The sequence below is a fragment of the Ambystoma mexicanum genome, chromosome 5q (assembly GCF_040938575.1).
Source record: "Ambystoma mexicanum isolate Mex_15411 chromosome 5q, UKY_AmexF1_1, whole genome shotgun sequence".
In the NCBI taxonomy this organism is placed as follows: Eukaryota; Metazoa; Chordata; class Amphibia; order Caudata; family Ambystomatidae; genus Ambystoma; species Ambystoma mexicanum.
The window spans coordinates 61,991,071-62,007,034 of NC_090933.1; the positions used below are offsets into that span (position 1 = coordinate 61,991,071).

General features: G+C 44.1%; 1 protein-coding gene across 2 annotated transcripts in view; it reads right to left on the reverse strand.

Moving 5' to 3' along the window:
- The window catches only part of LOC138497211 (uncharacterized), an 835,962-nt gene that overhangs the window by 156,713 nt on the left and 663,285 nt on the right, over positions 1-15,964 (reverse strand). For both annotated transcript variants that reach the window (XM_069620534.1, XM_069620535.1), the window contains one exon: positions 4,996-5,071. In XM_069620534.1, the coding sequence (XP_069476635.1) occupies positions 4,996-5,071 (76 nt within the window). The remainder of the gene's footprint in view (positions 1-4,995; positions 5,072-15,964) is intronic.

Genomic DNA, 15,964 nt, shown 5'->3' on the forward strand with positions numbered 1-15,964 from the left:
GTGAGAAACAGGGCTCACTCACTATCTCCGGAATCAAATATTAAAAGTCCTCGAGTCCAGCAAAAGAGCTGGGGGTCTCCAAGATAGAAGGGAATTTACACAAAAATTAGAATTCTCCCCAACAAGATTTTAAAATTGTGTGAACACCTTGCTAAGGAGGAAACTCAAAACAAATAATTGCTTTGAAAGAAAAAGCTGTTGCAGAGACCCTAGCAATGTTTACTGCTCCCACAAATTGCGTACTTGAATCAAGTTACATTACAATTTAAATATTTTGAGCTATGGAAGCAGGGTTTATCTATTTTTTCCTGACTTCTTGTGCAACCAATGCAAGAGTGCAATTGCCCACTCACACCTCCATTCCAGGAGGCCAGAGCACGGCAGTCATTTTGTGGAAGTTCCCTAGGACATGGGGTTGGGTACACTTTTTATACTACCCAAACATGAACAGTCAATTCAAACCTTGAGGTAAGCCTGGGCCGGCAAAAGTCGCAGGCTCTTCTCACTTTACCTTTTTTTTGCTTTCTTCCGTGTCTCTATCCTTTGTATGAAGGTTTGATTTTAATGGTTAAAGTATGCAAAATGACGTGGAAAAAGATAATGGAGTAATATAAATGGTTAGAATAACTTGTTTGTGTTCTGTTTTATGAATAAGTGAACGAATAAACAAAAAAAAATGTGAACCCAGTTTTTGTTCATTCTCTCATGTTTTAACCCGATTTGGATTTTGTGTTTTCACTGAGTTTGGAGTCTGACAAACCCCATAGGCATCTGATGTTTGTATTATGACGCACAGCACCTTCAGTGCATTGTCAGAGAAATCCTTTTAGATTTCTCATAAGGTTTAAATACCTTTTCTTGTGTGAACTACAGTTCAAGAATAGTAAATTGAAATTGACTTTACTTCCCTTTTCTCTTTGTAGGTCCAGCCCACTATTAGGGAGAATTCTCAAAAATGTGCAAATTCCTCCCACGTTAGAGCCCTCCAGCTCTTTTGCTAAACTTTGGGACTTTGAACTTTCAATTCTGTTTGTTTTCTGTCTGTATTTTCTTTGGTTATGGAGTTTTAGACAACTCATAGGCATCTTTTGCAGTGGCACAAGGAAACCCTTTTAGGCTTTCCCAAGGTTTAAATACCTTCTCTGGGATAAACTAGTGTTTCGCAGAGTAAGTAAAGTGAAATGGACTTCACTAGTCTGTAAATTCCTAGACCCAGCACACCCTATCTTACAAAAGAGTGCTGGAGGGGTTACTTGGTATCCCATGTGTCTAGATACTCATGAAGCAGTCAAATGCAACCGTTTCATCTTGAAATGGCTGGTGGCAGTGGTTTTACAACAACCTACCATTTTTCCCGACCGCAAACACCGGTAGCGTTAAATCGCGGGAGTCATGTTTTTCAAGATTGCGTCTGAGCCCCCTCTGTAAAAAAACAGGTTCCAGTCTTTTTTCACCATTTCTATGTGGAAAGGTCCTTCTAGAGTTTTGCTCTGAGCGCCAAACCAGCTTTGGTTCCTTTGTTCATTCGCCTTTGGCGGGTTTCAGGACTGAAGACCGCCTCTGGCGCCAGAGTGTCTGGGGTGGGCAGGAAGTGAGGGAGGTGCCCGAAACTCCCTGTGCTTAGTCTCCTAGGAGACCCAAATGCACTCTGGCGTGATTGGCTGGCTGACAGTCCGGCAAGGACAACCACCCTGCTGGGTGAGTGGCAGCTAGGCTGGAATGAATGGGAGGAAACTGGATAAAAGGAGAGTCTCTTAGCTTGGAAGGCAGAGTCAACCATTGGAACAAAAGAACCGTAGACTAGCTTGAAGAGGACCGGCTGCTGCAACTCCTGAACCATTGGTTTGCCCGGTGAAGCCCTGCTGCAGGTCCGAATCGCTAAGTTCATCTCGACAGAGAAGCCCTGCAAGGACAAATTCTCCCTTTCAGTTGGTGGGACCAATCAACTCGACACTAAGCCACTTGAATACCATTCTCGGAGCTGGTTGTATTTTGGTCAGAGTGCAGCAGGAAACCGAATAACCAGGGAGAAGGACACCAGCTTGTGTGCTTGAATAAAGCTACCGGAATTGAAGATTTGCCAGCTTTTTGACAAGTCCCAGCGCAGGAGTCCCCCGACGTTCTCCTTTTTGTCCCTATGACTGTGGCCCAGGAACTGCAAGACCTGGAAGAACTGCGGTCACCAGCTGCATCTTTTTCTTCACTTATAAAGGTACTGTAAAATTAGACAGAGTACTTACCTCTCGTGGTGAAAGTGCGTGAAAATTTCCCAACCTACAGGCCTAACCTGCTTGTGACCCAACATATGATTCTTCTTGCTCCAAATGATTCCTATGAACTGTTGCAAAGACTTTTCCGTTTATCTACCAGAAGTGCTTTACCCTATCCGAGACTTTAGCCCATTGACTTTGGCCTAGCCTATTGAATTAACTCTTCAGTTGAACTCTAAATAGGTGCACTGCCTAAAAAATAACTACTCTATGTTCTATGCCTTTTTGCTCCTCCTTCAAAGAATTCTGAATGCCTCAGAAACTTAGAATGTACAGTACTGAAGTATAATTGTGTGTGATTATATTGCCTCCTTATGAATGTTTTATAACTGATAAATTAATAAGTAATTAAAGAAACCTTGAGTGTAAGAGTTAATTTGAACACCTGTGATTGTAGACCTCAGTAACATCATTACAGCTTACATTCCGTCTTGAGATAAGCCTGGCTGCTCAGCTCCGACCAAAAACCGTGTAGTACAGACTTATACCAAATGTTGGTTTTGCTTACACCTGTAGTCCTAGTTGTGTGTAGTGGCCTCAAAGGGTACTGCATACAGACTTTGCCTAACACCGACCCCACCTAATGTGGAGTGCTTGGGGTTACTTAGTAGTCCCTTATCCCACTTTCTCATGTAACATTTTTATGTTACCCTCCCTACTATAAATGGCTGGTGGCAGTGGTTTCATTTTTCCTGCCTTTGTGCTTTTCTACTGCAGTTTGAACCCTCGGCTGCAGTACACCACCCATGGGGACCATTTAGTCAAAATGGCGCCAGTCTTTTTTTTCACCATTTTCAGTTTGTGAGGCATTTCTTGGTGTTTACTCTGTGCGTTGAGCACGGTTTGAGCCCTTTTTTGGTCTTGCTTTTGGCAGGCAGGCTTCAGCCCTGAAACCCACCTCTTGCTTTAGTGTGTCTGGAAGGACATGATGTGAGGGAGGTTCCCGAAACTCCCCTGTCGTTTGTCTCTAGGCATGCCTGAATGCAACTAGTCCCGATTGGCTCGCTGGCCTTTTAAGACTGGCATCCTGCCAAGTGATTGACGGCCTAGGCTGTGCATGAATGGGAAAAACCTGCTTAAAAAGGCAAGGTTTTTGGGACTACAAGTAGAGTCACCACTGGGAGAAACACCTGACTAAGAAACCGTGAACTAAGCTTGCTGAATCCTCCTGGACCTTTGAATTGCCAGGTGAAGCCCTTCTGCTGTGCTGAAACTCCTTTTTCACCTCGACGGAGAAGCTCTGGACAGAATGACTTCTCCTTTGGGGTTAGTGGGACCGACTAACCCTGAAACTAATTCCACTGGACCACCTTCCCAGACTGGCTGTTGCTGGGAGTACTGAATGCCAGGGGTCAAGTATCTGTATTCAAGTGAAACGTGTGAAGCAATCACAAATCCGGGTAGAAGCTCCAGGAGTCTAAGGACCCTCCAGAAGCAGAACGATCAGATTCAGAGTGCAGGACCCAAGGAGTGAAGGAAGCCCAACCGGTATCCGAGATACACGACAGGGCTGTTTGCTAAGTGCTGAAACCGCAAAGTGCCGCTAAACTGAAAAGAGCCCATAGCTGCCAACGACCTCCCAGTATAGCCGCAGGATCCCTCCAAACGTCCTCCCTCTTGTCCCCATGACTGAGGGTCAGGAACAAGGGTCTGCACCGCGGTAGCCAGACAGAATCCAGCTGGACCACTCTTCTTCAAACCAGAGGTACTGTTTAGGCTTGGGATACTTAGCGTCTTGCCTTTTAGCTATGCTTTTCTCAGTTGGGAATTGCAGTGGCTTACTTTTCAGAGTTGATCTCAATTCTCTTTGCACAGGCTTAAAAGCCTGTGACCCTACAAGTGATTTTTCTACAAACTAACTTTGTGCAAGACTTTTATCTAAGAAGTGCATCAGATCCATAGACTGTGTTCCAATTGACTTTGGCTGGCCTGCCTCCCCGAAGACTCTTCTAGCCCATTGACAGACATTGTTCGTCCCTCATAGATAGTAGCTTGTTGTAGATTGTTACTGCTGGGAAAGGATTGTCTAGATTTCATTGGAAGATTTAGTTGTCCTCACATACTGAGAAACTGTTTAACCTTTTTCCTTCCTTAAACCTTTCCTTTCTGCAACCTCAGAATCGGCAACGTATAACTAGTGTGAAACAAATGCCATTACTGTCCTTGTGATTGAAGTCACCTGAGGGTGTAGGACGTATGTAAAGAGCATAGCCAAAGATTGTCCACTAACTGGTTTGATTCCGTAAAGTATATTTACATTGTTACACAAATTGCCTTTTTAACAAATGTGTATTTAAAAATTGATATATAAATAACTAATTATATACTGAAAACTTGAGTGTAAGTGTTACTTGGCTACTTGTATTTACGAATTTCATTTGTACAGCTCTACAGCTCATTTTTACCCCTCGAGATAGGCCTGACTGCTCAGTCACACTCCCAACTTGTGTAGTACAGACCTATACCAAAAGGTGGATTACCTAATACCAAGCAGATAAGTGAGGTGTAGTCCCACATTCTTAACGAACAGACACTTAAAGGGTTAATACGGATGTGCCCAACAATAGATGCAGCTGTCAAAGCACAACTAAAAACCATGCTTTCGAAATGAACAATTCAAGCACACTCATTCACACTACTGTATATCCATGAACAGATAGTCAATAATGCTACATTACAGAGACGGGTCACAAAGACAGTCTTCACAGAGTGTTCAGTTGCTTACCAGTATTAGGCAAATTTGGGCTATTTTGAGTAATTGCTTCAGCAACTCCTGTTGCTCTGACAGTTTGCTCATCAGCCTGGAAAGACACAAATACAGTTCGCGTTTCATTATTCTTAGTCCTCTATTACTCTTCTAGTATGAAGCAATTTGTAGCAGTTAGGCATATTTATTTGCTCAGGAACAAATGGCAATTTATACATTTAAATACAATTTGCTACATTCGTGAAATTCCCCCACATTTTCCACACTATTTTGCAGTATTAGTTTTCCACAAAGTAATGAAAACATTTTGTGAATGAAAAACGTGTTGAATTGAGAAAAAGGAGCAATGTCCAAATCACTTTGCAAATGGAAAATGCATGTTTTTTTTCAGACCCTACAATCTATGGCGCCTCCGACAGCTAATGATCTGAACAACGATTATTAAACTACAAGTCAATCCGTTTTCAGGTATGACTAGATCCCTCTTGCTCTCACAGAAGTAACCTCAAAGTTACTCTGCTGCTCAGTACCCCGTTGACGACACCCAGGATCTAAGTTTCGTTTATATAGTACGTACCTAAGCGCTTTACACAGAACACACATACATACATAATAACCAAACCGGAGTTGGTACTAATTTATTGACCTCAGAAGGATGAAAGGCTACGTTGGCCTTGCCTGGATTCGAAACTGACCTGCAGATCACACAGATCGCAGCAGCTAGCGCTCAACCACTGAGCTACCTTGCCACCCTCTAATTTTGTATGCCATTGTGAATCCCATCTGTTATGTATCTTCCATGGGCTTTGCAACAGTGGGTGTTGGGGAGACTTCCGTTTCTGTAATAATCCCCTCAACCTGAACTCCCCTCAGCACTTTTTGCTGGAGTTTGGAATTGTTTTAACTGTTCTGAGTGAGTGGAACTTTTTCCCACTCACTCATTTTTTTGCTCCGACTGGGAATCTTATTTTACTGCTTTTGGGTTTTCTTTTCACTTAAATTGAGTCATGCTTTCTTCCATGTTTTTCGATACAGGCATCTGTAATTGACTTTTGCAGCACACATCGTGAGAACACGTGGCCCACTGTTCCCATGTGATCACACTATGGAGACCTGCAATATCAGCTCCACTGTCAGCCCATCAGCGTTACCTGATTTCGCCAAATCACACCTCCCATCACCTCGGGGGCACTGGACTGTGTTCGCTACCTCAACATTGCACTCCCTCTTACCAGCTTGCCCAGTGCAGGCCTTCTACTAACTGCACTTGCATATTTGATGTAGCACTTGTACCAGAGTTATGGCCTTCCAAATTGTGCACCAAACGTATGTCGCTCTTTACCTACTTTTAACTGTATTCTTTGATGTAGCTCCCAGTACCATGAAGCATGGCTCTCCGAATTATGCACACCAACTGAGGTCTGCCAGCAACCACTGTAACCACTTTCTAAGCAAACTATTCATGTAATGGCTAACTTTCTACCATGCAATGATTGTAACGGTCTACCGCTGTAACCACCTTAAGTAAAAGCACCTAGATGCCTCTGGGCTTTGTGCGCTATATAAATTACTAATTAAAATAGATTAACAGCACCCTATGTGCAGTGTTGCTGTGGAGTCCCTTGTGCTTCCCTTTTTATTAAGATGTCTTGTGAGAACAAAGCTTCCAAAGAGTAGTACTTACATTTTATTTAGTGGGACCAGCACACACCATCTTATGTGGGGTGCTGAGGGTGGGGGTGTGCGTTAGGGGAGAATTCTAAGAAATGTGATAATTCCCTTCCAACTTTAGAGGCCCCCAGCTCTTTTTGCTGGACTTTAAGACTTTTCATTTCTAACATGGAGAGAGAGACCTTTTCCCAACTCATGTATTTTTCTCTAATCTGAACACTGTTTCTTTTGGTTTTGGACTGCCAAACTACATAGGCATCATCATTTTACATTGCGTCACACACCACCTTCAGTGCAGTGGCACAGGGAAGTCTTAGATTTCCCAAAGGTTTAAATACCTTCTCTTGGTAAAACTACTGTTTCCAAGAGCAGTGAAGTGAAATTGACTTTACTTACATTTTGTAACTTTCTATACCCAGCACACACCATCTTACAATAGGGTGCTGGAGGGGTTACTTAGTATCCCCTTTGTCTAGTTTCTCATCTAACATGTTGATACTATCCTTTTTACGATTAATGGCTGGTGGCAGTGGTTTACTTTTTCCTACCATTGTGTGTTTCCACCGTGTCCTGCAATTGCTGCTGCAGTAAAGCACCCATGGGTACCCATTTTGTCAAAATGGCCCAGTCTTTTTTTGCCATTTCTTGTTGGATAAGTCCTTCTTGAGATTTACTCTGCGCACCAAACCAGGTTTGGTCCCTTTGTTTGTTTTGTCTTTGGCGGGATTCACTAGTTAAGCTCGCCTCTGCCTCCAGCATGTTTGGCAGGGGCAGAAAGTGAGTGAGGTGCCACATCTCCCTGTCATACTTACCTTGGTTACAGGAATGCACCCAAAGGTGATTGGCTGGCTGTCCTTGAAGGACAGCCCCCCCTGCTGTGTGATTCACAGCTAGGCTGCAAATGAATGGGAGAAACCTCCATAAAAAAGGCGAGGCTTTTTGCTTGGAAGACAGTCGACCACTGGACGAAGGAATATGAAGAAGAACTTGGAAGAGACGCCTGCTGCAACTCCTGGACCGTCGGTTTGCCCGGTGAAGCCCTGCTGCAGTGCTGAAGCTCAGAATTAGTCTCGACTAGAGAACCCCTGCAAAGGACGAGTTCTCCCCTTGGGTTGGTAAGACTAACTGACCCCAAGACTAACTCATCTGGAAATCCTCTTGGAGCTGGCTGTATTTCCATTGCTGCTGCAGGAACCGATTGCCAGGGAGAGGAACACCAGAATCGAGTGTGTTGTCTTTAAGTTGGACCCGAGTTCCAGGAAGATCCTGCGGACTCCCACGAAGCAGGACTAACCAAGCCTGAGCCACCTCAGAGTGCTGGACCCCAGAAGCGAGGAATGTCCATTAAGGTATCCGAGAACCAGGGTGGTGCTATTTGTGAGAGTCGCGAGAAGCTGAAACCGCTAAATGCTGCTGATCTGAAGTTGGCCGATTGCTGCCGCCGACCTTCAATTCGTAGTACAGGATTCCCCAGACGGCCTCCCTTTTGTCCCCACGACTGAGGCCCAGGAACAACAGGATCTGCAGACCTACACAGGAACAGAAGCCAGCTGGAACCAATTCAGTAAAACTAAGGGGACTTAATTTTTGTTGTGTAGCCTTGCTAGTTCTCAGTTGAGACTTTTCTTGGCTGCTTCTGCATAGTTGCTTGCAGCTTTGCCCCTCACAAGCCTCCCAGCTTGTGGCCCTACAGTGATTTGATTTTCTACAAAGACTGCTAAAACATTGTGCAAGACTTTACTGGCCTGCAAGAAGTGCTTCAGCTCACCTAGACCTTTGCTCAATTGACATTGGCTGTTCTGGCTCCCTGAAAGACTATCCTCTGACTTTGTGCTTTAACTATCCCTCAATAAAAGTCACACATTCTATAACTTGTGTAGCTGGGAAAGGGTTAATTTACTTTGCATTGGGGGCTTCAAAAACTACTTCCCTGCTTAAGGATATTTGTTAACCATTGTTTTATTCCCAAAACCTTTTAATTTGACACCAAGTGTTGCTCTAAAAGTACCAGTGATATATCAATGTCCACAGTGTCCTAGTTATTTAAGTCACCTCAGGGTGTAGGAAGTGTGTGTGCCATCCCAAATGGGTATCTATTGATTTACAGAAGCCGAGTGTGTATTTTGAAGTATAATTATGTGTTACATATATTTGCTCCCTTCTAAAGAAGGCTTATTCAACTGACTGTTAAATTAGAAAATAATTGTTTAATCAAGAACATTGAGTGCAAGTTTATTTGGCCACTTGTCACTGTGAATCTCTATCTTACAACCCTACAGCTCACACTGACCCCTCTTGAGATATGCCTGGCTGCTCAGTCACTATTAACTTGTGTATGAAATGCTTATACCAAAAGGTTGGGTTAACTATTGCCAAGAGGAAAAGGCTGGTGCAGTCTCCCACAGGGTACTGCATACAATCTTGCCTAAAAGAGTTGTATCAAGCACCCCCTGACCTCGCAGTAAAAGGAAGCAGGAGCAGACTAGATTGGCCAGAGAGGCAATCCCAGATGACTCTGTGGTAAATTACAGAAGTACCTATAACTCCCAGTCCACAGGAAGGACAACCTAATTCCATGCCAAAGAGACAAAAGGGAAACACAAGGTCTCAGGAAAGAAGAAAGGTAACGCCTGTTCAAAGGATAAGGACATCCCCGAGAGGACAGTCCAAGGTCACACCTGTGACCCCCTCCAGCAGCTGAGGCAGAGTGGGAGGACCAACCAGAAAGTGGTGAATCAGCTACTGGTGAAACATAGCTGGAAGAAGCCCTTTGTTAGGCAAAGTTTGTATGCAGTACACTCTGGGACCACTACACACAACTAGAGGACTACAGGTGTAAGCAAAACGAACCTTTGGTATAAGTCTGTACTACACAGTTTTCGGTAGCGGAGCTGAGCAGCCAGGCGTATCTCAAGAGGGAATGTGAGCTTGTAAGGGCGTTACACAAAGGTCTATAATGACAAGTATTCAGATAGACACTGATGGTTTCTTGGTAAAACACTTAATTTATTGCACAAACATTTATAAAGCATTCACTAAATGAGGCAACCAATATCACACAAAAATAATACTACAATACCAATTACTAAGCAGTTCAGCTTCCTTGAAGTCGGAGACAAATAGCAATGAAGTTGGAGCAAAAATGCATAAGTTGATAAAACGAATATTACAGTTACTTTAAAACAATTTAAATAGTTTGAGTTCACCATAGGAGTTGATTCAATGCAATAGGTTGGCCAAAGTTAATGGGCTAGTGTCTTGTATAAGTAAAAACAGTTTGGTATTTTAAACGGAAAATTCTTTGCCACGGTTCTTGGAAGTAGTTAACGGAAGAAAGGTTTGTATGTCGGGTCACAAGCTGACTAGACCTGCAAGTTGCCAAAGTACCATGAACTTTTGCGGCGAGAGGCAAGTTCTCTCGGTAGGGTTTTCACAGTACCTTCCTATTAAAGAAAAAGATGCAGCTGAAGACTTCTGTTCCTGGCAGATCCTGCAGATCTCGCTGTTCCTGACGTCGGGGGACTCCAGCACTGCACAGGGACTGATAACAAAGCTGGCAAATTGGCAAATCTCTGATTCCAGTTGCTGTTCTTCAAGCACACATGCTGGTGTCCTGCTCCCTGGTTAAGCCTAACCAGCTCCGAGAATTGCATCCAGGTGGCTTACAAGTTGATTGGTCCCACCAACTCAAAGGAAGAAGTTGTCTTTGAAGGGGGTTCTCTGTTGAGATGAACTTGGCGATTCGGATATGCAGCAGGACTCCACCGGACAAACCAACGGTCCAGTAGTTGCAGCAGCCGTCCTCTTCCAGCTCGTCTTCGGTTCTTTCGTTCCAGTGGTCGACTGCCTTCCAAGCCAAGAGACTCGCCTTTAAAAGTTTTCTTCCTTTCATTCCAGCCTAGCTGCCACTCACACAGCAGAGTGGCTGTGCTTGCCGGACCTTCAGCTAGCCAATCACGCCAGAGTGCATTTGGCTCTCCTAGGAGACTAAGCACAGGGAGTTTCGGGCACCTCCCTCACTTCCTGCCCACAGCAGACACTCAGGCCTGAGGAAGAAATCAGAGTTCATCCCCAATGACAATGAGATGCCAGCATGTGTCCTTACCTTCGAAAAATGCATAAAACAAGAAATGTTAAAAGCACAGCACGCCTCCTCTCATAAAAGGCATAACCTCAATCAAGGAGAACAGAAAGCATTAAAACAACTGGCAAACAATAATTCGATTGTCATCAAAGCAGCAGACAAGGGAGGGGGAGTAGTAGTGCAAAGCAGAGATCAATACAAGCAAATGGTGCTACTGCTCTTAAATGAAGAGGAAAATTACAAAAAATTACGCAAAGACCCTACTACAGAAATAAAAATCAAAATCAAAGAGATTACAGAATTTGCCTTGTCCAATCATTGGATCTCTGAAAAAGAGGAAATTTTCTTGAACAATTCGGAAGAGCGGACTCCTGCATTTTACGCCCTTCCTAAACTGCATAAAAACCAGACGATGCCAACAGGCCGCCCCATAGTGTCAGGCTGTGGCTCTATATTGGAGCCTATTGGTAAATTCTTTGACTTCTTCTTGAAGCCTTAGTCAAAAAACACCTACCTATTTACGAGACACTATGTCAACCATTAATAAATTTGAGCACCAACCTTTTAACCCCTCTAAAGATATGCTAGTGACTATGGACATTAATAGCCTATACACCAGCATTCCACAAGATGCAGCAATTGAGTGCATTAGGCATCACCTTACGCACCACATGTCGCAAACTAGAGTCCCTACCAACTTTCCAGCAGAGTTATTGGAACTTGCACTTACCAACAATTTTTTACAATTTGAGGATACTTTTTACCTACAAATCCGAGGTACAGCTATGGGAGCAGCATTTGCTCCCAGCATGGCCATCATCTTTATGGCAGAATATGAATACAACAATGTACTAAATATACGGAATCCATTTCTTGATAACATAGTACTCTGGCACAGATACATTGATGACATCATTTTCATTTGGAAAGGAGAGGAGGACATTTTGACCAATTTCTTTACCTGGATCAATAATTGTACAGAAGAAATAAAATTTACCATCAACAGCAGTAATTCGAGTATACATTTTCTGGATTTAACCATCAGACCCAAAAACAATCGATTGGAATGCACCATGTTTAAAAAAGAAACTGACCGAAATACAATACTTCATTACAAAAGCAATCACCCACGGAATTTAAGAAACAATCTTCCTTATGGCCAGTTCTTACGGGTACGCAGGAACTGCACAGATGTTGCAGAATTCAAAACTAATGCCTTTGCCCTAGAAACAAAATTGAAAGCCAGGGGATACCCCAGAAAATTGCTCAGAGACACCATGAAGAGAGCCAGATTTACGCCTCGTGAAGCTTTACTTGTACCCAAAATTCATAGCACCCAGGATGAAAACATTATGGCCTGTGTCACCACATTTGGTCCCAACACTACCAAACTCAAAAGCCTTATAAAAAATGTTGGCCTTTAATTTAACTTAGTCTGCCGGAAGAACCGATACCCAGAATGGCTTTAAAGAGATCAAAGAACCTTAAAGACATGCTCAACCATGCAAGGATGAGTAAAAACAGCTCCAGATCCTCCTTGTGGAACCTGAGGGAAATCAAGGGCCACCTTCCCTGTGGGAACTGTTCTGCTTGTAAACAGACCAAAAAGATAACCTCTTTCAACATAGGCACCAAGGAATGGAAATTAAGACATTTTTCCAATTGTAAATCCAGCAATGTGATTCATATAATTGAATGTCCCTGTGGACTGAGATATGTGGGTCAGACAACAAGACCAGTACATAAAAGAATTGGAGAACATCGATCCCGCATTAGGTGTAAAACTACGACGGCACCACTGGTACCACACTTTCTTGAATACCATCACAATCCGGACAGTTTTGTATGGTGGGTGGCAGACAAAATACATAACACCAGCAACCTCAGCAACTCTTTGAACTTTAAAGAATCCTGGTGGATATATAAACTTCAGGCCATCACAAATGGCCTTAATGAAGTACAACCACAGAGCCACTTTTAATGACCTCCCTGTTTCGATTCTATCCACCTCGCTGTTTGACATCTAGTTTCCCACTCACCTAGGGGATATGTCGATCTCCTTTTGTAATTGGGCAGGCAGCTGTGTGCCCCCTTTGACTACTGGGGCACATACACTTCAGTCCCCCCCATACAGTTCACCGACATTAGGCACAGTGTCTCATTCTGTACCCAGCCTCCGAGTCCTGTGACAGCTCCCATTTAGCATTACCAAGCTGTTGCCTAGCAACTAGGACCCTGGTCTCCCGGAGCGCATGGGCTGGTCGGGCGCTGCTTCTCCGAGCATACACAACTTCCAGGGGAAGCCGTTCGGCCAGTAAGGGCTCCCCCGGCAGCCCTCCTCCCCACATTCGGGGACTTCGCAATTCGATGACGTCGGCTCCAGGTTGCGCTTCTGAGCATGCGTGTAAAAGCAGTATCTGCATTTTGATGCATGCACAGTGTAGCGCAATGAAGCGCAGCTCCAGTCTCTGACTACAGAGGCCAGACGGAGCGCCGGATTCTCCTGCACATCCGCACAAAAGGTAAAAAGATACACGGGGAGCCGGACACGATCTGGCTCCAGAGCTATTTAAAGGTCCAGTTTTATCGGGCCCCTTATGCTTTACCTTGCCATAAACCAGGCATTGTTCACGTCATTTTCTGGACCTCTCTGTCTTTCTGCCCCACTGTTTGGGCAGACATTTGCAGATCCTTTTTGTATCCAACATTCTGGACCTCCCCAGCACGCCACTTTACAGCTACTCGGCGTATAGCAGTAACAAACCACCATTTTGGGGTGGGTTTGCAGCAAAACCTAAAGGTACTTTAAAACTTTCTTACTCCATGTTTATATCATTGGCTTAATGGAGCAGGATAGTTGGGTTTTACAACATTTCAATTATTATTATTGTCTCAAGCAATACCACAGCAACCAAACGCTGTGTTTCTCCTCCATCTAGTATATTGAGGCACTAGCCCATGTCACTTATAGAGGTGGATTTTAATGTTATTTTATTTTTTATTCTACTCACCTCTGACATTTATTCAACACCCAGGCCGGTGTAGGGCCACTCCCTGTTCACCTGCACAATTAAACTAGACACTTTCTCCTTAGTTTTCATTAAAGGGTCTTTTTATCCCTGTGACAGTAACATATGTATGTACATGCCCTCTAACTATGGTGCATCTTACAATCCACTTTAGTAACTGGAGCTCCGCTTAAAATCTTTTACAGGGTACTCCACTCCGTGGCTCCATGAAGAAGGCTGTGACCCATCAAAGCCGAAACGTCCTGGGACCCCCCCCACCACATTGGTGGGCAGGGATCCCCCTTGATTCTTAGTTAAGATCTATTTCAGAGACGTCGATCAAATACCATTTTTTGGTCAACCTTTAGCCTGGCTACGTTACAATTAGAATAATATAATAACAGAATGTATTAGTGGCAACATGATGCCTTCATACTACTGTCATGTTTTGGAGTAATGTTAATATACTACACATGCTTGTATGAACTGACTTTATTTTCTGTTTCATGCTTTGCATTTTCATTGTTTTACACTTTATTGCCTACTGGGGGTGAAATGTGTATACCCCCTTGGTCTGTATGATATTTACAAGTTTTTCATAAAAATGTTTAAAGAAATAAGGACAAGCCACTTAATAAAAGCTTGCCTTGCATAAACTAATGATTCTGTACATGTGGATGATCACTGTTGTTTTTCATGTACTGCTATCTTTGGTAACTATATAAATTGCGACACCCAAAGATAGGATACTGTCTCTAAATCTATACTGCAAAAAATATATTGTAGTGAGCTTAGACTTCCCCAGTCAGGACAAACCCCTCTTGTTGTACGCATTTGTTTTCAGCCCTGAGTCCTGTATCTGGTTTGGGCTTTCCCTCCAGTATACACACAGCAGACACTCAGACACCAAAGGCGGTCTTCAGTCCTGAAGCCCACCAAAGGCATAGAAGAACAAGTTACTCTCTTACCTGGTAACGTTCTTTCGATGGGATGGTCCGACGACGTATTCCATATCTATGACAGGTAATGTCCACAGCTGTGCTGCTTCGGAAAATTTTCGGCTTCTGCGTCGATGACGTCGATGCGCCGTCCTCGAGGACCTCCTCCGACGGCCGACGTCACCCGATGTGATAAGTAGGACAGATGACGCCTGTAGCCTCAGTTGTAGTTCCCCCCCCCCCCCCCCCAAGAACATGCAACACCAGTTTTCTGCCAGTAGGACACACAAGGCCTTGCGGAACGCATGCTGCAATCGCATAAGAAATTCCCAAACAGACTCCCAAAGCAGCACCAAGCAAGGAGGTGGGAAAAGAATTTAGAACACAAATTTAGCATGCCCAATCAAATTGCGGAATAAATGACTACCTTGCCAAAGGCCAGATCCTGCCCTCGGATGGAATCGAGGGAGTAGCGACGTACAAAAGTATGTACCGAAGCCCAGGTGGCTGCATCACAGATGTGACGAATAGGAACGCCCCTCTGCAGGGCAGTAGACTAAGCCACTCCTCTGGTAGAATGGGCCCGCCAACCAGCCGGAGGGTCCTTACCCGTCAAGCGGTAACACTCGGAGATAGCTAAAATAATCCAACGAGACAGTCTGTTTCGTCACAGCTTGTCCCAAACGCTTTCCAGCGTAACCAATGAAAAGTTGATCGTCCACTCTGACCCGGGACATGCGCGAAATATAAAAGCTCAACGCACTCCTAGGATCAAGTCTATGGAGCCTCTCCTCTTCCTTACCAGGATGTGGAGGAGGATAGAACGCCGGAAGAATAACCTTCTGGCTCAAATGAAATTTCGAAACCACCTTTGGAAGAAAAGAAGGACGAACTCTAAGGACAACCCTGTCCTTATGAAACACAGTGAAGGGTGGCTTAACTGAAAGTGCCTGTAACTCACTCACTCTGCGAGCGGAAGTAACCGCAACCAAAAACAGTTTTCAGAGTTAACAGTCTCAAAGGGCAAGAATGCAAAGGCTCAAACGGAGCACCCATAAGAAACTGAACAAGGTTCAAATCCCAACCGGGCACCAGAAAAGGTGACAGAGGGAACACATTAGTGAGCCCTTTCAAAAACTGAGAAATTAAAGGAATCTTAAAGTAGGAACATTCTTCAGACGAGCGCTTAAATATGGACAGCGCCGCCAGGTAACCTTTAATGGTCCCCACTTGCAAGCCCCTGTGGGCCAAGGAAAGCAAAAAAGACAACCATGGGAATGTCACAC